We start from the raw sequence: 21,374 nt of genomic DNA, 5'->3' as shown, positions 1-21,374 counted from the left end.
TTTATTTTATTTTATTTGCATATACCTTTTCCTGATATTGCAGGGCAGCTGTGAGTGATTTGTTGCAGTACAATTACAGGCTGTGTTTCTAATATTTGCTTCTGATGTTAACATACAAACAAATGAGTACCAGAGAAGGCACTCGTAAAATGGTATTTTTTTATGCTAAAATTATTTCTTTTGTTTCAAATAATGTTTATTATTTAATTATGATTAATCTCATTTTATTTTTGCGTGGTTACATCCCAAATTTTTCATTCATAATCATGTGCGAAAATATAGAACATGTATTTTTAAAATGATCATAAACATATTCCTTTCAATGAAAAAAATGTTAGGAATTTAAGTATAAAATAAAAGTTGTGCACTAATTAAAAATAAAAAAGTTGGGACATATTAAAAAATACAATCACATATTATTAACGAATTATTAAGATAAAATTATATCATGATCTCTTGTATTATTTGTTCATAACCTATTAATATAAGATTTATCTCCTGTATCCCGTAAAAAATTCTAATACAAAATTGATGGAATGAATGAGCTTTTGAATAAATGATAATTTAAATGCTTTAAGTTGTAAATATTTTAAGGATACTAACATAAGATAAGATGATTAAGTTGCTCGTACGTTGTAGATAATAATGAAAATCATGACTCCAACCTCTCAAAGTTAGAAACTAACAAAGGAACAATGCAATTATAAACATTTAAACATGATATTTAAGGTGATTTTCTTATGTCAGTTATTTATATGTTACCAAAAGATCACATAAAAAATTAGTCATAATTAAGTAATTGATTCTCATTAATGAGATGATAAACTTTAGTATGTGATAAAAATAATGGTTTAAGGTCATGGTGTGTAACTAAATAAATAGAAATTATATATATGATTCATACTAAAACATTATTGTATGGTGAGTGAATAAGTGAGTTAGAAATTTAGATTGACTGAACTCACCAGAACCACTAAACCTCTATCTGTTCAAAATGGCTTAAAAAAATAAAAATGCATTTTTTAGATGAGTGTATAAACCTACTTAATTTTGAAAAAAGAAAATTTAATTAACTAAAAACTTGAAACTACCACAACACATAATTTAAATTCAAATAATTAAAAATATAACCAAACCATAAATCTATTTCGATTTTAGAGATAAAAATTGGATAAAAGGATGTTTAAAGTATAGGAATATAATGCAATATTTCATATATTCATCTTTAAAATGTAATATAAACTAAAAGAAATGCTATCTGTTACCAGTGTTTGACACATTGCTTATGATGCAGATGCAGCATTTATTATCAAATTAATATGGATGAATCTCATCATGCAGAATTTGGTGAACTTCGTACATGTAATAAAAAAGGTAGTCCTTACAAAATAACATATTGCAGAATAAAATTTTGTCGGCAAACATGTTCCTTTTAAGAAACAGACCATTTCTCAAATAAAATTATTTTTTATAAATTTTAAAATTAATTTCTACATAAATTAGTTTTTATAAATTAAAACATGTTTATACCGATAAAGCAATGCACATCACTTTAAGCACTTTATGCATAACTAAAGTACATTACTGTCCAGATATACCTTATTCTTGCAGCAAAAACTGCCCCACAAGAAATAGCCTGTGTTTCTTATTGTGAACATAAGAAAAAATTGCAAGTTTTGCACTAGCATGATCATCATGAGAAATAAAATAATAAAAACTCAACTTATTTTAAATTTTTACCAGAAGGACTGAAAAATGGATAGAATAAAATTATTCTTCTAACTAATCTAGGATATTCAACAGTATTATGTCCTTCCCATTTTCCATTTCAAGTATCTTTCAACATTGTCCAGTCCACAGAGTACCTTTACCACAGGCATGGTTGCAGGGACCCCCAACTCAAATGTTGAATCTGCTTCATCTTGGTTGCTCCATGAAAGAACCTGTTTCCTTGCTTCTTTCACTGCTGCTCTAGTGGCACAGTGAATGGAAGCTGCTAGAACTAATGGTGGCTCCCCAGATGCTGCAGCAACAAATTTCAATTTTTTTTTTCATATTAGATTTTCAAACAGGAATAGGTGAAGCTTTCTCAATCTTATTAAGATTCTAACATAAAAAATAGGCTGCAGCATGCCTACAAGTTATAACCACAATTTTCCCCCCAAACTATTATGCAGAAGAAATTGAATTGATTATTCAGTTCCATCCACTTCCACCTTAGCTTTGATACCAAACCTTTTTTTTAATTCCTGCTCTAGATGTATAACTATAACATGTATCTCATATTCAAGCTACTACACTAATTAACTAGTTAGTTTACGCCACAACAAGTATATGGTTAACAAATATTTGCTCATTTCATCCCAACATTTTGGAATTAACAGTTAGAATGAACTGATAATGAATCAATGGAGGAGAATTCACAAAACTTCCTTTTCATCACGTGATGTGCATTCATGAGGACAATAAATAGATAAGAACAATGCACTGACAGATTTTTTGTGATTTAGTCATACCTTTTGAAGAGAGAACTCGTTGCTGGTGGTGCCCACTGTTGAGGATTTCAACATTAAACTGTAATGGTATAGTGTCTATTGTAGGGATTTTGTAGTTCCAAGTGCCATCTTGCAACACCAAACCATCAAGATTTGTTTCGTATTCTTCAAGCATGAAAAACCCCAATCCCTGGACAAAAGCTCCTTCAATCTGCAGGATGTGTTATATGATTAGGAGGAATACACACACATAGTTGAACAACTGAACAGTATTTGTAACTTTTAACATTCCAAGATCTCCAACTAAATTCTCAAGCGTTTTGGTTGAGTTTGTTCTTAACAAGATATTTTTGGCTAAAGGAATTAAAGCCTCTTTGGTGTTTCTTAACAAGGTATCAGAAAGTTATCAGGAGTTGATTCTTGCCTTTTCCATTTCTAATAATTAACTGTAATTTTTTAGGAAGGAAAAGTGTGCCAGTTCTTAGTCTCCTCTTGACTTCCCAGAGGGCCTTTATGCGAGAGGCCGTGTTAATAAAACCTATTATTGGGCCTCGAACTATTGTATTGTGTTATTCCATGATTAGAGTTGGCTTTGCATAACAAATATGTAGTCAGCTTACCTGTCCTAAATCCACAGCAGGGTTGAGACTCTGTCCACAATCATAAATAATATCTGTTTGCAAAAATCTGGTTTCACCATTCAGAAGATCTATTTCCACCTGAGATATAATTTCCATCATTTAGAATATCAGTACTTACATTCTACAACATGGCTTATGTGAAAATATGACATTAGTGCTTACATTCAAGAGAAGTAACTATCAGTGAACTCGAAAAGAATATCAATTTGATTTGAAATGTGTACAGAAAACCAAAAGTAAGACCAACCTACCTCACTTATTGCAGCACCATAATTAAGGTAACTCATGGAGCTCATGCTGGGTGCATAAAATGAAGATGCTGATAAGTTCACAGCTTGCATGTATGCCTGTATTCAATAAATTGTCAGCAACGTGGTAATTAATATTATGCTTGTGGACTAGGAAAATAAGAAGTTCTCTATACTTAATTCCATTTCCAGAGCACTCCCCTAATACTTTCTTAATTGAAAGGAGTTAATTATGATCCCATAAATTATGAGAACACTGAGTACCTACAAGAACTTAACGGGAAAACCCTGAAGCAATACATCCTATGCACAATTACAAATACCAATATACATTCATCGATATAAATTAGAAAAAAAAAAGTTTCTAAACCTTAAGGCAAACAGTAGTGAAATTCAATCATGAATAATCTATCTATATGGATCATAAAGAGAGAAACAGTTACAGATCCACTTGCTTCATTTTTACAGAATGATTATGAAGAGAACCAATTTTATCTCAAGGGAACTTCCTCCCATGATGAGAACGAGAATTCCTTGAGAGGAAAATCTATCAATGTTTAAAACTAAGCTCTTTAAATTTATTATAGTAGATACCTGAAGAATAAGGGTCTCCCACTTGACAGAGCCCATTTCCTCCTGCAGGTTTTCCTTAAGAGGCTTTAGCCTCTCTACCAAGATATTACAGCTAAGCCTAACTGCTTCGCAGCTTGATTCTGATGTAGTGCTCCCAGCAGTGAATCCTCCTTGAATCAAGCTCACACTATCAGATTGTACAACCCGTATTTTGTCGAAGAGACCTCCAATTCCATCACATTGAATAGCCCCAAGAGCATATGCAGCCATCTGTTTCACCTTCGTCCAGAGACCCTGACCCAGTTCAATTCCTCCAACTTCAACAACCACAGACCCGTCTGAAAAAATACTTACTTTTCCAGGAGTTGGTCTTTGAATCAATTGAAACACAACCGGTACTCGAGAGATTCCCCTTTTCTTCCATGTGTTAATCCTGTTAAACTCTTGCACCATATTGGTTCTCTGGTCATAGTTTGCAGAAACAGCTAACTTATTCCATATTGTAGGCAAGGTATACTCGTGAGGTTCACCATGACAGTACTCATAGAATGACTGAAGACTATTGTATGTGTGAAGATTAATGCTTCTGACAGAGTCTACATCCTTTGAAAGTGTAGCTGCTACATTTTCTATAATAGCTTCAGCAATAAACGATCCCTGCACTTCCCCAGGGCCCCTCATAGCAGATCTACTGGGATGGTTTGTTCTGCATACCTTTATATCAAAAGCTAAGGCACCCCAATCGTACTTTTTAAGTGCAGAAACTACATTATGTGGCATTACTGCACTTATATCCACATATATCCCTGCATTGACCAGAATTTGAAGTTCTAGTGCTGTAATCTTACCATCATTCCTAAACCCAACACTGTAAGTTATCTTCATAGGATGCCTTCCTCCAGCCATTATCATATCTGTCTTTCGATTTAGATATATCCTAACTGGGCGCTGTAATTTATGTGCTGCCAGTGCACATGATGTGGCAACCTGCAAGATCCAATTGTTAGTACTACACACACACACGAAGACATATAAATTTTCGTATATAAGAGAATTTGAGAGAATTAGTAAGGAAGTGGGTAGCTACTGTTACAAAATAAGAGGGAATCAGTTGTATGTTAGTTAGAAATTTTGTAGAAATGAGACCCTAGACCTCAGGCTCAGTAGAAGGAGATTTGCCTAGGTAAGGATACTGTACTTCCTGTTCGATAATAAAGATTTCATTGCACCCTTTGTTCTTTCTTGGTTTCCTTTGACACTTAGGGATAATTTTAGGGGAAGTAGCTATAATTCCTAACAACCAAGCAGTCTTTGGACATGAAATTTCCAGAGGCCATGGATTCAAATTTAAAAAAACCTCTCTGCTTACAAGGGTAAGGCTTCATACAACTACCCTCCTTGGACTCCACTAAGTGGAAATCTCATGCACAAATAAGTCTTTAGTCTTTGGTAGTAAATTTGGATGTAACCTTCCCTAATCTCAATTCTTTAAGTAACTATTTGAGCATTAGCATTGGGATCTATAGGTGCGTCAAGGGACTTGGAATTCATTAGTCCAGTCTCCTTTAAAATATCCAATGTATACTTCTGAAATATTTATGTTTGTCAAGGTCTTTTGTCTAAAAATGATGACAAAGGTGTTGTTTTATTTGTAAAATGTCATGGTGATTGCTACATGTAAGAACAAAGTCATCAACATACACTACTAGGTAGATACACCCAACAATAGAATGACGATATACCATATAAAGATTTGCGGAGATGACAAACCAAGTCGAAAGATTCCCCTTGATCAACAAAACCAAGAGGTTGTTCTATATAAATTTCCTCTATTAAATCACCATGTAGGAAGACATTGTTTACATCCAACTGATAGAGGAGGCAACATCAAAAAACAATTATGGCTAAAAATAATTTGATAGAGACCATCTTGTTGACTGGAGAAAAGGTGTAACCATACTTTAACCCGAAAATCTGAGTAAGGGCCTAGGCCCATATTGTAAAACACATCTAACAATTGGGATAGTAGCTTATCAAAGAGGATCTTTTCACCTAATGTTTTAATATTTTCTTCTGTCTTGTTTCGTTTGCTTATCTGACAACTTTTTACCCTTCCTCCCACTTAACATTAATTTTTTATCCAAGAGAAGAATTCAATTTCTAATTTATTACATTCAAAATACACATTTCAAGAGCAAATGGTTGCTTTAATAAACAAAACCATTGTCAAAGACAATAGAAGGACGTCTCCAGATTGCTGAATATAATATATAAATAACATAAGTGGAATGACTATAGACACATTCTTTTCTTTTCTTTCACATTATTAGTGTATTTCCTTTACAACAGGAGATGAAAGTTCATGTCTACACTCTACAAAATTTATTAGTTAGTCAATGAAAAAAACAATAGAGATAAAATAAAGTTATATTTTCAAAGAATTATAAATACTTACAGGCATGGCTTTTATAGACTTTCCACCAAAACCACCCCCAACCCTTCTTGTAATTACACGAACATTATTTTCTGGAATACCGAGGCATCTTGCTATAATAGAATGCGTATTCTCAGGGCATTGGTTTGAAGAGTAAACTGTAATGCTATTGTCTTCATCTGGAACAGCAAGTGCAGTCTGTGGCTCCATATAAAAATAGTATTGAGACCCAAGTTTCATCTGTAGTTCACATATTTTATTCAGCATAACCATTTAAACAGTAATTATTCAGGAGCAAACTTCAACATTGCCTAGGAAACCAAGGAGCACAAAGGCACGAAATGAGAGGAAGTGGGAAACAAAGGAGAGCAACAAATAAATTCTAATGTACCTCAGCAGAAAGAATCTTGTGATCTGCTTCAGCCATTCCTTTTGATATATCACCAACATGTTTTGGATACAGAAAAGGAGGAACATCAAAAAAGCTAGATCTTTCAACAGCATCTTCAACGGATAGAATAGGAAGCTCAAGATTTTCAGTATCATAATCAACAACAGCTGAGTTTGCAGCCAAATCTGCAACTTTCTGAGTATCTGCAACCTAAAGATGACATTCCGTGACTAAAATGGTAGTATTATCATATCAATCTCCAAACAAATGAAAAATAAGCTCCTACATTGTTGGATCACAATGAGGGATTAAGAACTCACAACAAAGGCAAGGCGTTCACCAACACATCTGGCTTTTTCTTCTGCAAATAGAGGTTCGATCCCAAATATAGTCTTAGATCCAATGTTTTCCCCACCATTGGGAATGTCATTACTTGAAATGATATCCCTTACTCCATCCAGTTGCAACTCAGGCGTGAGTTTTATACTCCTTACCCTTGCTAAAGGTTTAGCACTATATATGTATGCTCCATGTAAGCAATTTGATGGTGATGGAATGTCATCCACAAACACAGCCTCACCTATATTTGATTATTCACAAATATGTACTTGTGTTACTGAACATAAATTTAAACAACTAAACATGAAAAGTCATAATTCACAGGCATCAAAACAGGATAAAATAAGACACATACAAACTAGTCTGTGACTATGAAAGTGAGCTTTTGAGCATGGTTAAGGAAACCAGAGACTTTAAGATGCAAAATATGGATGCAGAATTTATCAGAACCAAAAGCATTTTGGAACAAGTTTTTATGACCTGGACATTGGACCTTTTAACATAGTTATCTCGACAATAGTTATAAGATAACCAGAGACTATAAGATGCAAATTATGGATACACAATTCATCAGAACCAAGAGCATGGAGAACAGTTATTTTTTTAACTTACTGATTTTGAGACTCTCATCCATTTACAGGATCGAGAGAGGCTAAGATGTATACAAATTAACCATCGTAGTTGAGAGGCTGTTTGTGAGACATAAAAATTTCATCACCAAGGTCACAAGCTTTACAATCTTATAATAGCACTAAGACTCACTTCAAAGGAAATGGAATTTAATACAAAAAGGTACCAACTTCGTATGTAAATATTTTAGTTTACTGCTCTGAAATTTGATAGAAATGCAAAGAAAAGACAGCAGTCAGTGAAAAAACTTAAAACTTAATGATACAAAACACACCTGAAGCTTGTAGTGCAGCTCCAGATTTCACAATTGGCTCACCAACAGGATGATACTCACAGCCTGCTTCAAGGACTTGCTTGCCAGATGTTAGTAAAGTTGGAACTTTGTCATGAGGTACGTTCTTCAGACTGACTTTTAATTCAAAATCCTCAGCAAAAGGATGATTATTATTTCCATTCAAATAACCATTGCCTATTCTATCAGAACTGTCAATAAGAGGGTTAAAGAACTGAAAAATAAAACCTGCTGCCAAACTTGAACGATAAGCAGTTTTTGTGTTCTCATCTTGAGATACAATAGTGGCTGTAATCAAGTTGACAGCATCGTACAAAACGCTAGAACTTAAAAGTTTTCCAGCTAAAAGTTCTTCAACTTTTTTTGCTCTGATTGCATGCTTACTCCCGTAAACACCAAAAGACAGCCTACAAGTATCTATCACAGTTCCACCAGAATCGTTGCATGGAGACACCTTAACCAGGAAAGCAGCATTTAAGTAGGGAAGGGCATTTCCAAGGGGCCGTGGGGAAGCTCGGTATGTTTCGAAGAGGAAGCTACCTCTTGGTTTTGATGATTCACTTTGATTGTGTTCCAAACTAGGAATTTTAATGCTTAAAAGCACACTTTCCAAACCTAAGGCTGGTCTTTCCAGAAATTCTTCCAGTGTCAGCCACTCAAATTGTGCACCAGTCATAATGTGAACCATTGCATTTACAGCAAGAAGTATTACAGCAATGTCCGAGGGAAAATTATTCCTTTGTGCCATGACTAAATTTCCGCCTACACTGGCTGTGTTCCGGATAAATTCAGAGGCAACTTTGCTCATATGATCAGCAATCTTTTCAAGTATCATTACATAATCTGAGAGAAACTCACTTCTGAGATCTTCTCTCAGTGCTTCAATAGCTTTAGATATCGTCACTGCTGCTCCAATTTCAATCGCTGTTCGGTCCTTTCTGATCTTTGAAAGCTCAGAAATTCCCCTTAGATCAATGTACTTATCATAGCCTTCTTTATCTTTGTAATATCCCATACCTGTATTACTAACTACAATTTTTATCCGTGTTCCATTGGAATTGTTTAGTTTTAATAAACTCTGAAGCTCAGTTAGACTAGTAGGTCTGTGCCAACTGTGCTTCTCAGAAGCCAAGAGCACATCATGCTTGATTTCCTTCAAAAACGTAGGAAATCTACTACTCAATTGACCACGGTCATATCGAGGCAACCTACTAATCTTTAACTCCTTGTTCTCTTCCTTTCTCCAGAACGAGTTGAACCCCAAATCCTCCACATCAACATCAGCTGCAAAGCTTTTGCAGACATCAGCAATTGGTCTGTACCCAGTACAGCGACAAAGATTCCCTGCGATGGCCTTCTCAGCCTCACTAACAGTTACTTTCGAGAAGCCATCTGGTGGCTCTGCACGATCGGTCTTTTCAGCATTGACAAGAGTTCCAAAGAGGGAAACACACATTCCAGGTGTACAAAAGCCACATTGAGTGGCATGGAATCCTGCAAATCTTTCATGAATTGGGTGGAATCCTTCTTTAGTATTCCCAATGCCTTCACTGGTTGTAATTGAACACCCATGTATGCTGCAAAGTAGTGTGAGACAAGAGCTTGCAGTAAAATCCTCAACTTGTTCAAGCACAGCATCATATTTGGAGATTAAAACTACACAAGCACCACACCCCCCTGAAACCAACCATTTCAAAACATCAAGTACCAGATTGAAAACAATAATTAGGACTACTTAAAGCCAACACCTTCTCCTTCATCTTCATGAGTAGACCACTAGAAAAATAAGATGAAACATTAAAATCACACTTGTCCAAGATTAATCTTACAGACAAAAAAAAAAGGAAAAGATGAATCCCTACAGTAAATACCAAGCTTACAGAAATTGAAAGGCAAAAATAAAAAATAAAAAAGATCGGAAATTCAAATACACCTATGAAGGGGAACAGCTCTAAAACTAATTCGGCAATGAAGCAAACGAATGAATAAACTCCATGACCTTCAGTAGATAAAAAATGGTTGAACGCAGAGAACGACAGAGATGCATGTACCTTCACCACAGCCAAGCTTGGCACTCTTGAAACGAGTGTGAATACGCAAGAATTCTAGTAAAGTGGTTGACGGATGAACATGGGAGAGCTCAAACCTCTCACCATTAATACCAAAAACCAAACTTGTTGGAGTCTTCTGCAGTTCCATAATTTCAGCAACTCGTGTTTCAGTTTTCAGTAACAGAACAGAAGAGAACCTTAAACTATTACAATGTGTGTGAGTTGTGTTGTGTTGTGAGAGTAAACATTCCGTAGTGATCAACCTCTCTTTATAACATAGTCAACTGCTTGAGACTGACATGACAACATTTGGAAAAGATACTCTGGTCCCATTTTCTTTCATATTTTTTTTACTAAATTAATTAATTAATTTTTTTATATAAAAAGTTTTTCTACTAACATCACATCAAATCAACTAACAACAATCTTTTATCATATAAAAAATATTATTAAAAAATAAGAAAAAAATAAAAATATTAAGAAATTAAAACAAAACTCATATTTCACAAATTTAAATATTTTAAATTAATTTTTCAGTTTATTATGTATTTTTTATACTGTGAATAGATCACATAATATTTTATTCTTCACATCAACTATCAACTAAAGATGAAAATAATATCAGACCATAAAATTTTTATAAGAATAGAAAAATATTTAAAACAATTAATAAAATAAATTCTGTTAATTAAAAATGCTTTTATAAGTTATTTAAAATTTAATTAAGTCTTATATTTTTCAAACTACTATATTATCATCAAAGAGGACCCTGAGTTTACAAATATCTTTTAGAAATAAATGAATAAAATTATATCAATAGGCTTTTGAAGGAATAAAATCTGGTTTTCTGGATAAGAAGGATCAATTCTGAATTATTGAACCTTCTTCCTATGCGACATGACAAAGATGCTATTATCTTAGTAAAGTTTTTTTAATTTAAGTCAAAAGTAATTTTAAATTTTACTTTTGATATAATATTTTTTTTAATTTTGTAATAAATTATATAAAATTATAGTTTATTATGAAAATAATTATTTAAAGTGTGTTGTAATCCGAATAGTTTATATATGATAGATTAAATAATCAAATATAGATTTTAAGATACTAAATTCTAATTAAGTTGATTAGCCTAAAGACCAACCACTATTCATATTTATCATTAATCATTATATATAATTGAATATTATTTTATTGCCTAATTCATGACATTATCCTTTTACTTTTAATAATCATTATAAAATTAAGTTCATAAAACAAATATTTTTGTTTATGTTATTATATTTAATGTTTAAGTGAAATATTTTTATATGTATTACACTATTACTCAACATTGTAAACAGTGTAACACGTGTTTCAATTTTAAAAAAACTCACTGACACCGATAAAGATAATATTAAATGTTTCTATTAAAAAAATTAATTTACAAGATATTTAATTTAAAAAATTTATTTGGTAAAAAAAGTTAATCCTATTTTTTTTCCAACTTGTGAGTTAACTCGTTTTAAAAAAAAGCAGATTTTTTGGCGAAAAAATTTGAAAAATATAGAAATGATGACAGAAGTTGATCTTCGAATTAGAGATGAAAAAACGAAAACAATATTTATATCATCCTAAAAAAAAAACTTAAACAACATGATACTCAGATTAAAATAAAAAAATAGATAAATAATCAGTATAATAATTATTGATATATTTCATCTTAACATTTATTAACTCGTTAATTTTCTCCTTTATTAAACAGATGTGATAATCAAACAAGTGAATTTTTATAATCATAATAATAATTTATACAATAAAGTTTGAATTTTTAATTCTTTTTAAAATTAGGTTAGAATCATAATAAAATTGTTAGAAATTTAACAAATATTTTTAAATTGAACAGTTCACTACAAGTATCCGACACACCATTTAAAAGGAGTGTACAAGGTTACTTGACCGAATTCAAATAAAATTAATAAAATTGTAAAGTTTATGTATTATCACAGTTTTTAATTTATTTTATTTTAATATACTAAATGAAATATATCAATATAATTATTACATTGGACGGACTATTTACTTACAAAAATATTTTAAGCATTAACAAATTTGTAATTGAATTTAATTCAAAATATCCAAATTTATAAAGTATTTAAAATTTATTTAAATCTTTTTTAAATAGCTAATTTTATTATCTACATTTATTATTTAATTAAACATTAAATTTTTATTATTATTATAATTAATGCTTTTTATTTTCTACATTAAACTATTTAATATCAATAAATAGTTATCATTAATTAGCAGCACGTTTGTTAACCATAGGTTACCATGATTATCATTAATTTTATTTCTGATTTTATCTAACATTAATATAAATCATTAATATTTTTCTAGTGTGTATAAGTCAACATCAATTGTTAATTATTTTATTTATTTATTTATTTATTTAATATGATTAAATAATTGATTAATTTAAAAATTGATCGATATTAAAATTAAGATTTTTGTTTATTGTAAATTTGATTATTTTTAATTGAGTATATATTAAAATATTTTATTTTATTACATATTTAAAATTATTATATTTTTCAGTTGAGATAGTTATGTTTTTTTATTAATTAAATAATGTGATTATTATCATATAAGTTGTTTTAATGTATTAAAAATTGTAAAATTTTAAGATAAGATGACATTATAGTTAATGAAAAACGAAAAGTGATTTTTATTACTGAAAACATGTCAAATAATAAGTTTATAATGTTTCTCTACTACACTTACATTATGATGAAGTAATCGTCTTCACCAATATCATATCTTTAAAGAAAGTAATAAAAATCACTTATTATTTTTTATTAATTGTTATATTAATTATAAAATTTCACATTTCTTAATAATAGAGACAAGATAAGTAAGTAAAATGATAAAACAAGATATTAGTTTTATAAAAAAAATTAAATGACAAAAACTCACTCGAAAAATATGAAATTAAAAAAAACTTAAATATAATATTAGTCATGAGACGAGTGTGTGTTTTGATTTCAATACGGGTATTTTTCTTGGTATTTAGTAATTTTTCAAATTTGAAATGCCTTTTTTTTATGTTTAGTTTTATATAACATTTATTAATTAATTATGTATCTAACAAAAGTTCAAGTGAACATTTTAAGTGGTCTCAAGCATTAATGTGATATATTACAATGATTTAATATCTGTATATAAAATTTATTTATTTTTAAATATCTTATTTATTTATCCTTTATATGAGTATTAAAGATTAAAATTACTTAGTTACAATTTTATAAGATGAAGAATAAAAAAATATAAAAACAAAAATCAAAACTCATTTATTTTATAAGAGTTAAAAAACATATATTTTTAAAAAACTAAAGTTAAATGTAAATAAAAATCTCATATAAAAAACCAATTGAAGTTTATGTGATAGAACTTATATTTTTATTTAAATATTCATGTTTTATTTTTTAGTTTAAAAATATGGTTTGTTTTAAAACTTTCCCAAAGCTCTGTGTCTGAATTTATTTTGACAAATAAAAATAAAAATTTCTAAACATGGTAAAGTTATTTTTTTTTTCAAATTTTATATTTTTATTGTTAGACATATTTGTTATACTTTTTAATTAAATATGATTGCTTTCAAATAGAAATACATTTTATTTTTTATTATTTCCAATCAATTAATTTATTATCTAACAATTCATGGGAAGAAATCCTTCAAACCTGTGACTGTCACAAGTGAGCAAGATTATTGCAGACCTAGTTAACCTTTTTACTTGTTGCTCATTTTCCATTTCAAGTATGCTTGTACAGTGTGAAGTCCACAGAGTTCTTTCACCACAGGCATGGTTGCAGGGACCTCCAACTGAAATGTTGAATCTTCTCCATCTTGGTTGCTCCATGAAAGAAGCTGTGTTCTTGCTTCTTTCACTGCTGCTCTTGTGGCACAGTGAATGGAGGCTGCTAGAAGCAGTGGCGGCTCTCCAGAAGCTGCACCAACAAATTTCATTTTTTAACACTGAAGCTTTCTCAATTTTATTAACAGTCTAAAATAAAACATGGGCTGCAACATCCAAACTATATGCAGATGAAATTGAACTCAATATTACTTCTTTCATCCACTTCAATCCTTATGCTTGATACCAAACTTTTTACTTTTTACAATATATTCTATAGAGGTGTTACATGAATCTGTATTCAAACTACTGCTATTTAACTAGTAAGTTTGCACTACAAAATATATGGTTAACACATTTTTTCTGTCTTCATCACTAGATTTTGGAATGTAACTGCTAGAATAATGAATCAATGACAGAATCACAAAACTCCCCTTTTCATGTATGACTGACTTGCATTCATGAGGAAAAATAAATAAGATCAATGCATGAACAGGTTTTTCTGTCATACCTTTTGAAGAGAGAACACGATGCTGGTGGTGCCCACTGTTGAGGATTTGAATGTTAAACTGCATAGGTATAGTGTCTACAGTAGGAATTTTATAGTTCCAAGTGCTGTCTTGCAACACCAAACCATCGAGATTTGTTTCGTATTCTTCAAGCATGAAAAATCCTAAGCCCTGGACAAAAGCTCCCTCAATCTGCAGGAAAGGAGTGTTTTGTTAAGAAGGATAAACATTCATAGTGGAATAACTGTAACTTGTAAGAGACCACAGACATCTTATAGGACCTCTACTTAATATCTCAGGTTCTTGGTTGAATTGGTTCTTGGCAAGATATTTTTAGCATAAGGAGTTGAAGACTCTTTGTTCTTAACAAGGCTCCTCAACCTCTGATCTTGGTTGTTAACAAAATATCAAACTTAAAAACTATTTAGCAAAGTGAACAGGAGTTGATTCTAGCTTTTCCCTCTTAGAATATTGAATTTAATTTATAGCATAGGTAATTGTTTCCCAATTCTTTCTCCTTTCTCCACTCCCAGAGAGCCATGATGTGAGAGGCTGTATTAATACAAACTTTTTTTGGGCCCAACTCCTGTTTATTCCTTTTGTTATGGCTGAGCATGCATAGCAAGTATGTAGTCAACTTACCTGTCCTAAATCCACAGCAGGGTTTAGACTCTGTCCACAATCATAAATAATATCTGTTTGCAAAAATCTGGTTTCTCCATTCAGAAGATCAATTTCCACCTGAGAAAAAATTTCCATTATTTAGCATGGCATATGAGATAAGTTGGCTCAGTTACTTCAGTAACTTGGTTTGTGTGTAAATATGACACAAACACTTAACATTCTAGAGAAGTAGTGACTACCAGTGGACTTAAGAAAATACCATTTTGATTTGAGATATGCATAGGAAAAAAGACAACTAACCTCACTTACTGCAGCACCATAATTAAGGTAACTGGTGGAGTCATTACTGGGTGTATACAATGCAGAGGCTGATAAGTTCACAGCTCGCAGGTTTGCCTGTATGTTAATAAATTGTCAGTAACATGGTAATTAAAATTTTATGCTCGTGGGCTAGGAAAATAAGAAGAAATTATATTCTCTCAACTCCATTTCCACATTTAATTCTCTGAATAATTCTCTTAATTAAAAGGAGTTAACCATGATCTCACAAATTATGAGAATGCTTAAGTGCCAATGTGCCTTTTTCCGTACTACATACTCCAAGACCTTAACAAGAAAAACTTGAAGCTATACATCAAAATTACAAATACCAATATATACATGCATCAATGTGAACAGAAAAACAAAGTTTCAAAACCTTCAAAAGTCATTAGCGAACTTCAATCATAAAATAGTCTCCCCATATGGATGATCACAAAGAGAAAAAATAGTTAAAATGCCAATTGCTTCATGTTACAACATGATTATGAAGAGAACTGGTTTTATCTTCGGAGAAATTCCTCCCACATTCGTGAAGATAACTGAAAGGAAAATCAATCAATGTTCAAAATTGAGGTGTTATACTTTATTTATAGTAGCTACCTGAATAATAAGGGTATCCCAGTTGATAGAGCCCATTTTCTCCTGCAGTTCTTCTTTAAGAGGCTTTAGTCTCTCGACCAAGATGTTGCAGCTAATCCTAACTGCTTCGCAACTTGACTCTGATGTAGTGCTCCCAGCAGTGAAGCCTCCTTGAATCAGGCTCACACTATCAGATTGTACAACCCGTACTTTATCAAAGAGACCTTCAGTTCCTTCACATTGAATAGCACTGAGACCATATGCAGCCATCTGTTTCACCTTTGTCCAAAGACCTTGACCTAATTCAATTCCTCCAACTTCAACCACCACAGACCCGTCTGAAAAAATACTTACTTTTCCAGGGGTTGGTCTCAGAGTCAGTTGAATCACAACTGGTACTCGAGAAATTCCCCTTTTCTTCCAAGTGTTAATCCTGTTAAACTCTTTCACCATTTTGGTTCTCTGATCATAGTTTGAAGAAACAGCCAACTTACTCCATATTGAAGGCAAGGTATACTCATAAGGTTCACCACTAGACTTCTCATAGAACGACTGAAGGCTTTTGTGCGTGTGAAGATTAATGCTTCTGACAGAATCTACATCCATTGAAAGTGTAACTGCAACATTTTCTAAAATAGCTTCAGCAATAAATGATCCCTGCACCTCCCCAGGACCCCTCATAGCAGATCTACTAGGATGATTTGTTCTGCATACCTTTATATCAAAAGCTAGTGCACCCCAATCGTACTTTTTAAGTGCAAAAACTAAATTATGTGGCATAATTGCACTTACATCCACATAGATCCCAGCATTGACCAAAATCTGAAGTTCCAATGCTGTAATCTTACCATCATTCCTGAATCCAACACTGTAAGTTATCTTCATAGGATGCCTTCCTCCAGCCATTATCATATCTATCTTTCGATTTAGATATATCCTAACTGGACGCTGTAATTTATGTGCTGCCAGTGCACATGTTGCGGCAACCTGCAAAATCTAATCGTTAGTAATATACACACACATGCATGCACGTATAATTTTCATATTTAACTTCTTAATTGGTGAATCTTTTCTGCAATCGTACAATAGAATCAGAGAAGTACAAAGACATTTTATTCTAATCGTTCGTTAACAGTTATATCATACAACATACAATGGATATAGCCACATTGAAAGAAGCATCAAAGTTGGATATTTTGAAAGATGATGTTACAAATGACACAAGATTTTATTCATAATCCACTGGGTAAATATTTTGTACTGTTTCAGAAAATTCAACAAGAGCACATAGTATATTTCTAAGGAAAATTGTTGGTGACTTCTCCAAACGACAGAAGTTTGAAGCTTCATGTTTACACTCTACAATATTTATTGGTAAATTATAATGAAAAAAAGTGAAAGAGATGTAGTAATGAATAAGATTTTCAAAATATTAAAACATAACTCAATACTTACAGGTATGGACTTCATGGCCTTTCCACCAAAACCACCCCCAACCCTTCTCGTAATTACACGAACATTATTTTCAGGAATTCCTAGGCATCTTGCTATAGTAGAATGAATAGATTCAGGGCATTGACTTGAGGAGTAAACTGTAATGCAATTGTCTTCATCTGGAACAGCAAGTGCAGTTTGTGTCTCCATATAGAAATAGTATTGAGACCCAAGTTTCATCTGTATTTCACATCAAATAAGATGGATAACAATGAATGTTTTTTCAGCATAACCATTTAAACATTCAGGAGCAAACTTAAACATTTTATTGAAACCACGGCGCACAAAGTTGTGAAATGAGAGAATGAGGGAAAACAAATAAAAGAAATAAACATATAGCAATGTACCTCAGCAGAAAGAATCTTGTGATCTGCTTCAGCCATTCCTTTTGATATATCACCAACATGTTTTGGATCGAGAAATGGAGGAACTTCAAAAAAGCTGGATCTTTGAACAGCATCTTCAACGGATAGAATAGGTGGCTCAAGATTTTCAGTATCATAATCAACAACAGCCGAGTTTGCAGCCATATCTGCAACTTTCTGAGTATCTGCAACCTGAAGAAGCCATTCAGTGACTAAAATGGTGGTATTATCATATCAATCTCCAAAGAAAGGAAAAATAAGCTTATACATTGTTGGATCACAATGAGGGATTAAGAACTCACAACAAAGGCAAGGCGATCACCAACACATCTGGCTTTTTCTTCTGCAAATAGAGGTTCGATCCCAAATATAGTCTTAGATCCAATGTTTTCCCCACCATTGGGAATGTCATTACTTGAAATGATATCCCTTACTCCATCCAGTTGCAACTCAGGCGTGAGTTTTATACTCCTTATCCTTGCTAAAGGTTTAGCACTATAAATGTATGCTCCATGTAAGCAATTTGATGGTGATGGAATGTCATCCACAAACACAGCCTCACCTATAAGTGATTATTCACAAATATGTACTTGTGTTACTGAACATAAATTTAAACAACTAAACATGAAAAGTCATAATTCACAGGCATCGAAACAGGATAAAATAAGACACATAAAAACTAGTCCGTGACCATGAAAGTGAAATTTTGAGCATAGTTAGAAGGAAACCAGAGACTTTAAGATGCAGAATATGGATGCAGCATTCATCATAACCGAAAGCATTTGGAACACGTTTTTATGACCTGGAAATTGGAACTTTTAGCATAGTTATCTCGACAATAGTTACAAGGTACCCAGAGACTATAAGATGCAAAATATGGATACACAATTCATCAAAACCCAGAGCATGGAGAACAGTTATTTCTTTAATACAAAAAGGTCCCAACTTTGTATGTAAATATTTTAGTTTACTACTCTGAAACGTTGATAGAAATGCAAAGAAAAGACAGCAGTCAGTAAATCAACTTAAAACTTAAATGATACAAAACACACCTGAAGCTTGTAGTGCAGCTCCAGATTTCACGATTGGCTCACCAACAGGATGATACTCACAGCCTGCTTCAAGGACTTGCTTGCCAGATGTTAGTAAAGTTGGAATTTTGTCACGAGGTACCTTCTTCTCACTGACTTTTAATTCAAGATCCTCAGCAAAAGGATCATTATTGTTTCCGTTCAAATAACTATTGCTTATTCTTTCAGGACTGTCAATAAGAGGGTTAAAGAACTGAAAAATAAAACCAGCAGCCAAACTTGAACGATAAGCTGTGATTGCGTTATCATCTTGACATACAATAGTGGCTGTAATCAAGTTGACAGCATCGTACAGAGCGCTAGAACTTAAAAGTTTTCCACCTAAAAGTTCTTCAACTTTTTTTGCTCTGATTGCATGCTTACTCCCGTAAACACCAAAAGACAGCCTACAAGTATCTATCACAGTTCCACCAGAATCCTTGCAGGGAGACACCTTAACCAGGAAAGCAGCATTTAAGTAGGGAAGAGCATTTCCAAGGGGCCTTGGAGAAGCTCGGTATGTTTCGAAGAGGAAGCTACTTCTTGGTTTTGATGATTCACTTTGATTGTGTTCTAAACTAGGAATTTTAATGCTTAAAAGCACACTTTCCAAACCTAAGGCTGGTCTTGCCAGAAATTCTTCCAGTGTCAACCACTCCAATTGTGCACCAGTCATAATGTGAACCATTGCATCTACAGCAAGAAGTATTACAGCAATGTCCGAGGGAAAATTATTCCTTTGTGCCATGACTAAATTGCCACCTACACTGGCTGTGTTCCGGATAAATCCAGAGGCAACTTTGCTCATATGATCAGCAATCTTTTCAAGTATCATTACATAATCTGAGAGAAACTCACTTCTGATATCTTCCTTCAGTGCTTCAATAGCTTTAGATATTGTCACTGCTGCTCCAATTTCAATCCCTGTTCGGTCTTTTCTGATATTTGAAAGCTCAGAAATTCCACTTAGATCAATATACTTATCATAGACTTCTTTATCTTTGTAATATCCCATACTTGTATTACTAACTACAATTTTTATGCGTGTTCCATTGGAATTGTTTAACTTTAATAAACTCTGAGTCTCAGTTAGACTAATAGGTCGGTGCCAACTGTGCTTCTCAGAAGCCAAGAACACATCATGCTTGATTTCCTTCAAAAACGTAGGAAATCTACTATTCAGTTGATTACGGTCATATCGAGGCAACCTACTAATCTTCAAGTCCTTGTTCTCTCCCTTTCTCCAGAACGAGTTGAACCCCAAATCCTCCATATCAACATCAGCTGCAAAGCTTTTGCAGACATCAGCAATTGGTCTGTATCCAGTACAGCGACAAAGGTTCCCTGCAATAGCTTTCTCAGCCTCACTAACAGTCACTTTTGAGAAGCCATCCGGTGGCTCTGCACGGTCGGTCTTTTCAGCATTGACAAGTGTTCCAAAGAGGGAAACACACATTCCAGGAGTGCAAAAGCCACATTGAGTGGCATGGAATCCTGCAAATCTTTCATGAATTGGGTGGAATCCTTCTTTAGAATTTCCAATTCCATCACTAGTTGTTATTGAACAACCATGTATGCTGCAAAGTAGTGTGAGACAAGAGCTTGCAGTAAAATCCTCAACTTGTTCAAGCACAGCATCATATTTGGAGATTAAAACTACACAAGCACCACAACCCCCTGAAACCAACCATGTCTAAACATCAAGTACCAACCAATACAGAAACAAACAGAGTATATCAAATTACTCTGAAATAACTATTGGATCCTATTTTATTCGTCCGTGTACAAGACAACCACTATAATTAGGACAACATCCTAAAGATAAAGGTGATGTAACTCTAATCCTGAACTAATATCTTTACTGAAAAGATATAGCTCAAGTGTAATCTATATATTGACAGTAAGCAGAAACAAAGAATAAACAACCGCAAAAACTGAAACACCATGCATCCTACAAGGGCACAACAACTTTCAACTAAACCATTGAAAAACAAAAAAAAACAAAGATTGTCGAACACATAGAACCATATATGTATACATAGATAGATATAGATATAGATACCTTCACCACAACCGAGTTTTACACTCTTGAAACGAGTGCGAGTGCGTAAAAAATGGAGCAAGGTAGTTGATGGGTCCACGTGGGAGAGCTCAAACCTCTCACCATTAACAGCAAAAACCAAACTTGTTGGAGTCTTCTGCAGTTCCATAGTCGAGGAACTGTTATATCAGTTTTCAGCAAGACAAGAGGACTTTAAACTCTTATGATGTGTGAGTTTGTAAGTATATATCTTTCTTCACATCACAGTGTAAAATTCAAAAGTGTTGGAGAACACTCCTCATCGTTTAGCTACCTCTTTTTTGTTTCCTTGTCATTTCTTCAGTGATAACATGAATTTGGATTCTCCATTGGACTTTTGTTCAGTGT

The 21,374-nt window shown here is 32.9% G+C and overlaps 2 protein-coding genes across 3 annotated transcripts; both read right to left on the bottom strand.

The window, feature by feature from the left end:
- Positions 1–1,531: 1,531 nt before the first annotated feature.
- Positions 1,532–10,427, bottom strand: LOC137823413 (abscisic-aldehyde oxidase-like). The gene is made up of 10 exons (XM_068628532.1): positions 10,095–10,427; positions 8,026–9,720; positions 7,103–7,362; positions 6,783–6,992; positions 6,413–6,631; positions 3,979–4,944; positions 3,388–3,483; positions 3,116–3,214; positions 2,517–2,706; positions 1,532–2,023 (listed from the first exon to the last, which is right to left on the bottom strand). The coding sequence occupies exons 1-10, from the start codon at positions 10,240–10,242 to the stop codon at positions 1,806–1,808; spliced, it is 4,101 nt and encodes a 1,366-aa protein (XP_068484633.1). The 5' UTR covers positions 10,243–10,427; the 3' UTR covers positions 1,532–1,805.
- LOC137823412 (abscisic-aldehyde oxidase-like) lies at positions 10,095–21,374 on the bottom strand. Of its 2 annotated transcripts, XM_068628531.1 has the most exons (11): positions 21,009–21,374; positions 18,929–20,623; positions 18,179–18,438; positions 17,859–18,068; positions 17,473–17,691; positions 16,039–17,004; positions 15,418–15,513; positions 15,136–15,234; positions 14,496–14,685; positions 13,812–14,078; positions 10,095–10,230 (listed from the first exon to the last, which is right to left on the bottom strand). In XM_068628531.1, exons 1-10 carry the CDS (start codon positions 21,154–21,156, stop codon positions 13,861–13,863), a joined length of 4,101 nt encoding a protein of 1,366 aa, XP_068484632.1. In that variant the 5' UTR covers positions 21,157–21,374; the 3' UTR covers positions 10,095–10,230; positions 13,812–13,860. The 2 variants fall into 2 exon arrangements, with proteins under 2 accessions (XP_068484632.1, XP_068484631.1); XM_068628530.1 differs by lacking the exon at positions 10,095–10,230 and having other exon boundaries at positions 13,726–14,078.

Source organism: Phaseolus vulgaris, chromosome 8 (assembly GCF_000499845.2).
Source record: "Phaseolus vulgaris cultivar G19833 chromosome 8, P. vulgaris v2.0, whole genome shotgun sequence".
Lineage (NCBI taxonomy): Eukaryota > Viridiplantae > Streptophyta > Magnoliopsida > Fabales > Fabaceae > Phaseolus > Phaseolus vulgaris.
The sequence above is the reverse complement of the archived record's forward strand: the minus strand, read 5'-3'. Positions and strand labels throughout refer to the sequence as shown.

Bases quoted from the DNA above. Each gene is read 5' to 3' on its own strand.
- LOC137823413 (XM_068628532.1), bottom strand. From the start codon at position 10,242: ATGGAACTGCAGAAGACTCCAACAAGTTTGGTTTTTGGTATTAATGGT. The intron at 6,632-6,782 runs GTACATTAGAAT...TGTGAACTACAG, and splicing joins ACAAGATTCTTTCTGCTGAG to ATGAAACTTGGGTCTCAATA. The intron at 3,484-3,978 runs GTATCTACTATA...TATTGAATACAG, and splicing joins GGGAGACCCTTATTCTTCAG to GCATACATGCAAGCTGTGAA.
- LOC137823412 (XM_068628531.1), bottom strand. From the start codon at position 21,156: ATGGAACTGCAGAAGACTCCAACAAGTTTGGTTTTTGCTGTTAATGGT. The intron at 17,005-17,472 runs GTAAGTATTGAG...TAGATTTTGCAG, and splicing joins AGGCCATGAAGTCCATACCT to GTTGCCGCAACATGTGCACT. The intron at 14,079-14,495 runs GTATGACAGAAA...TTGTTGGTGCAG, and splicing joins TCGTGTTCTCTCTTCAAAAG to CTTCTGGAGAGCCGCCACTG.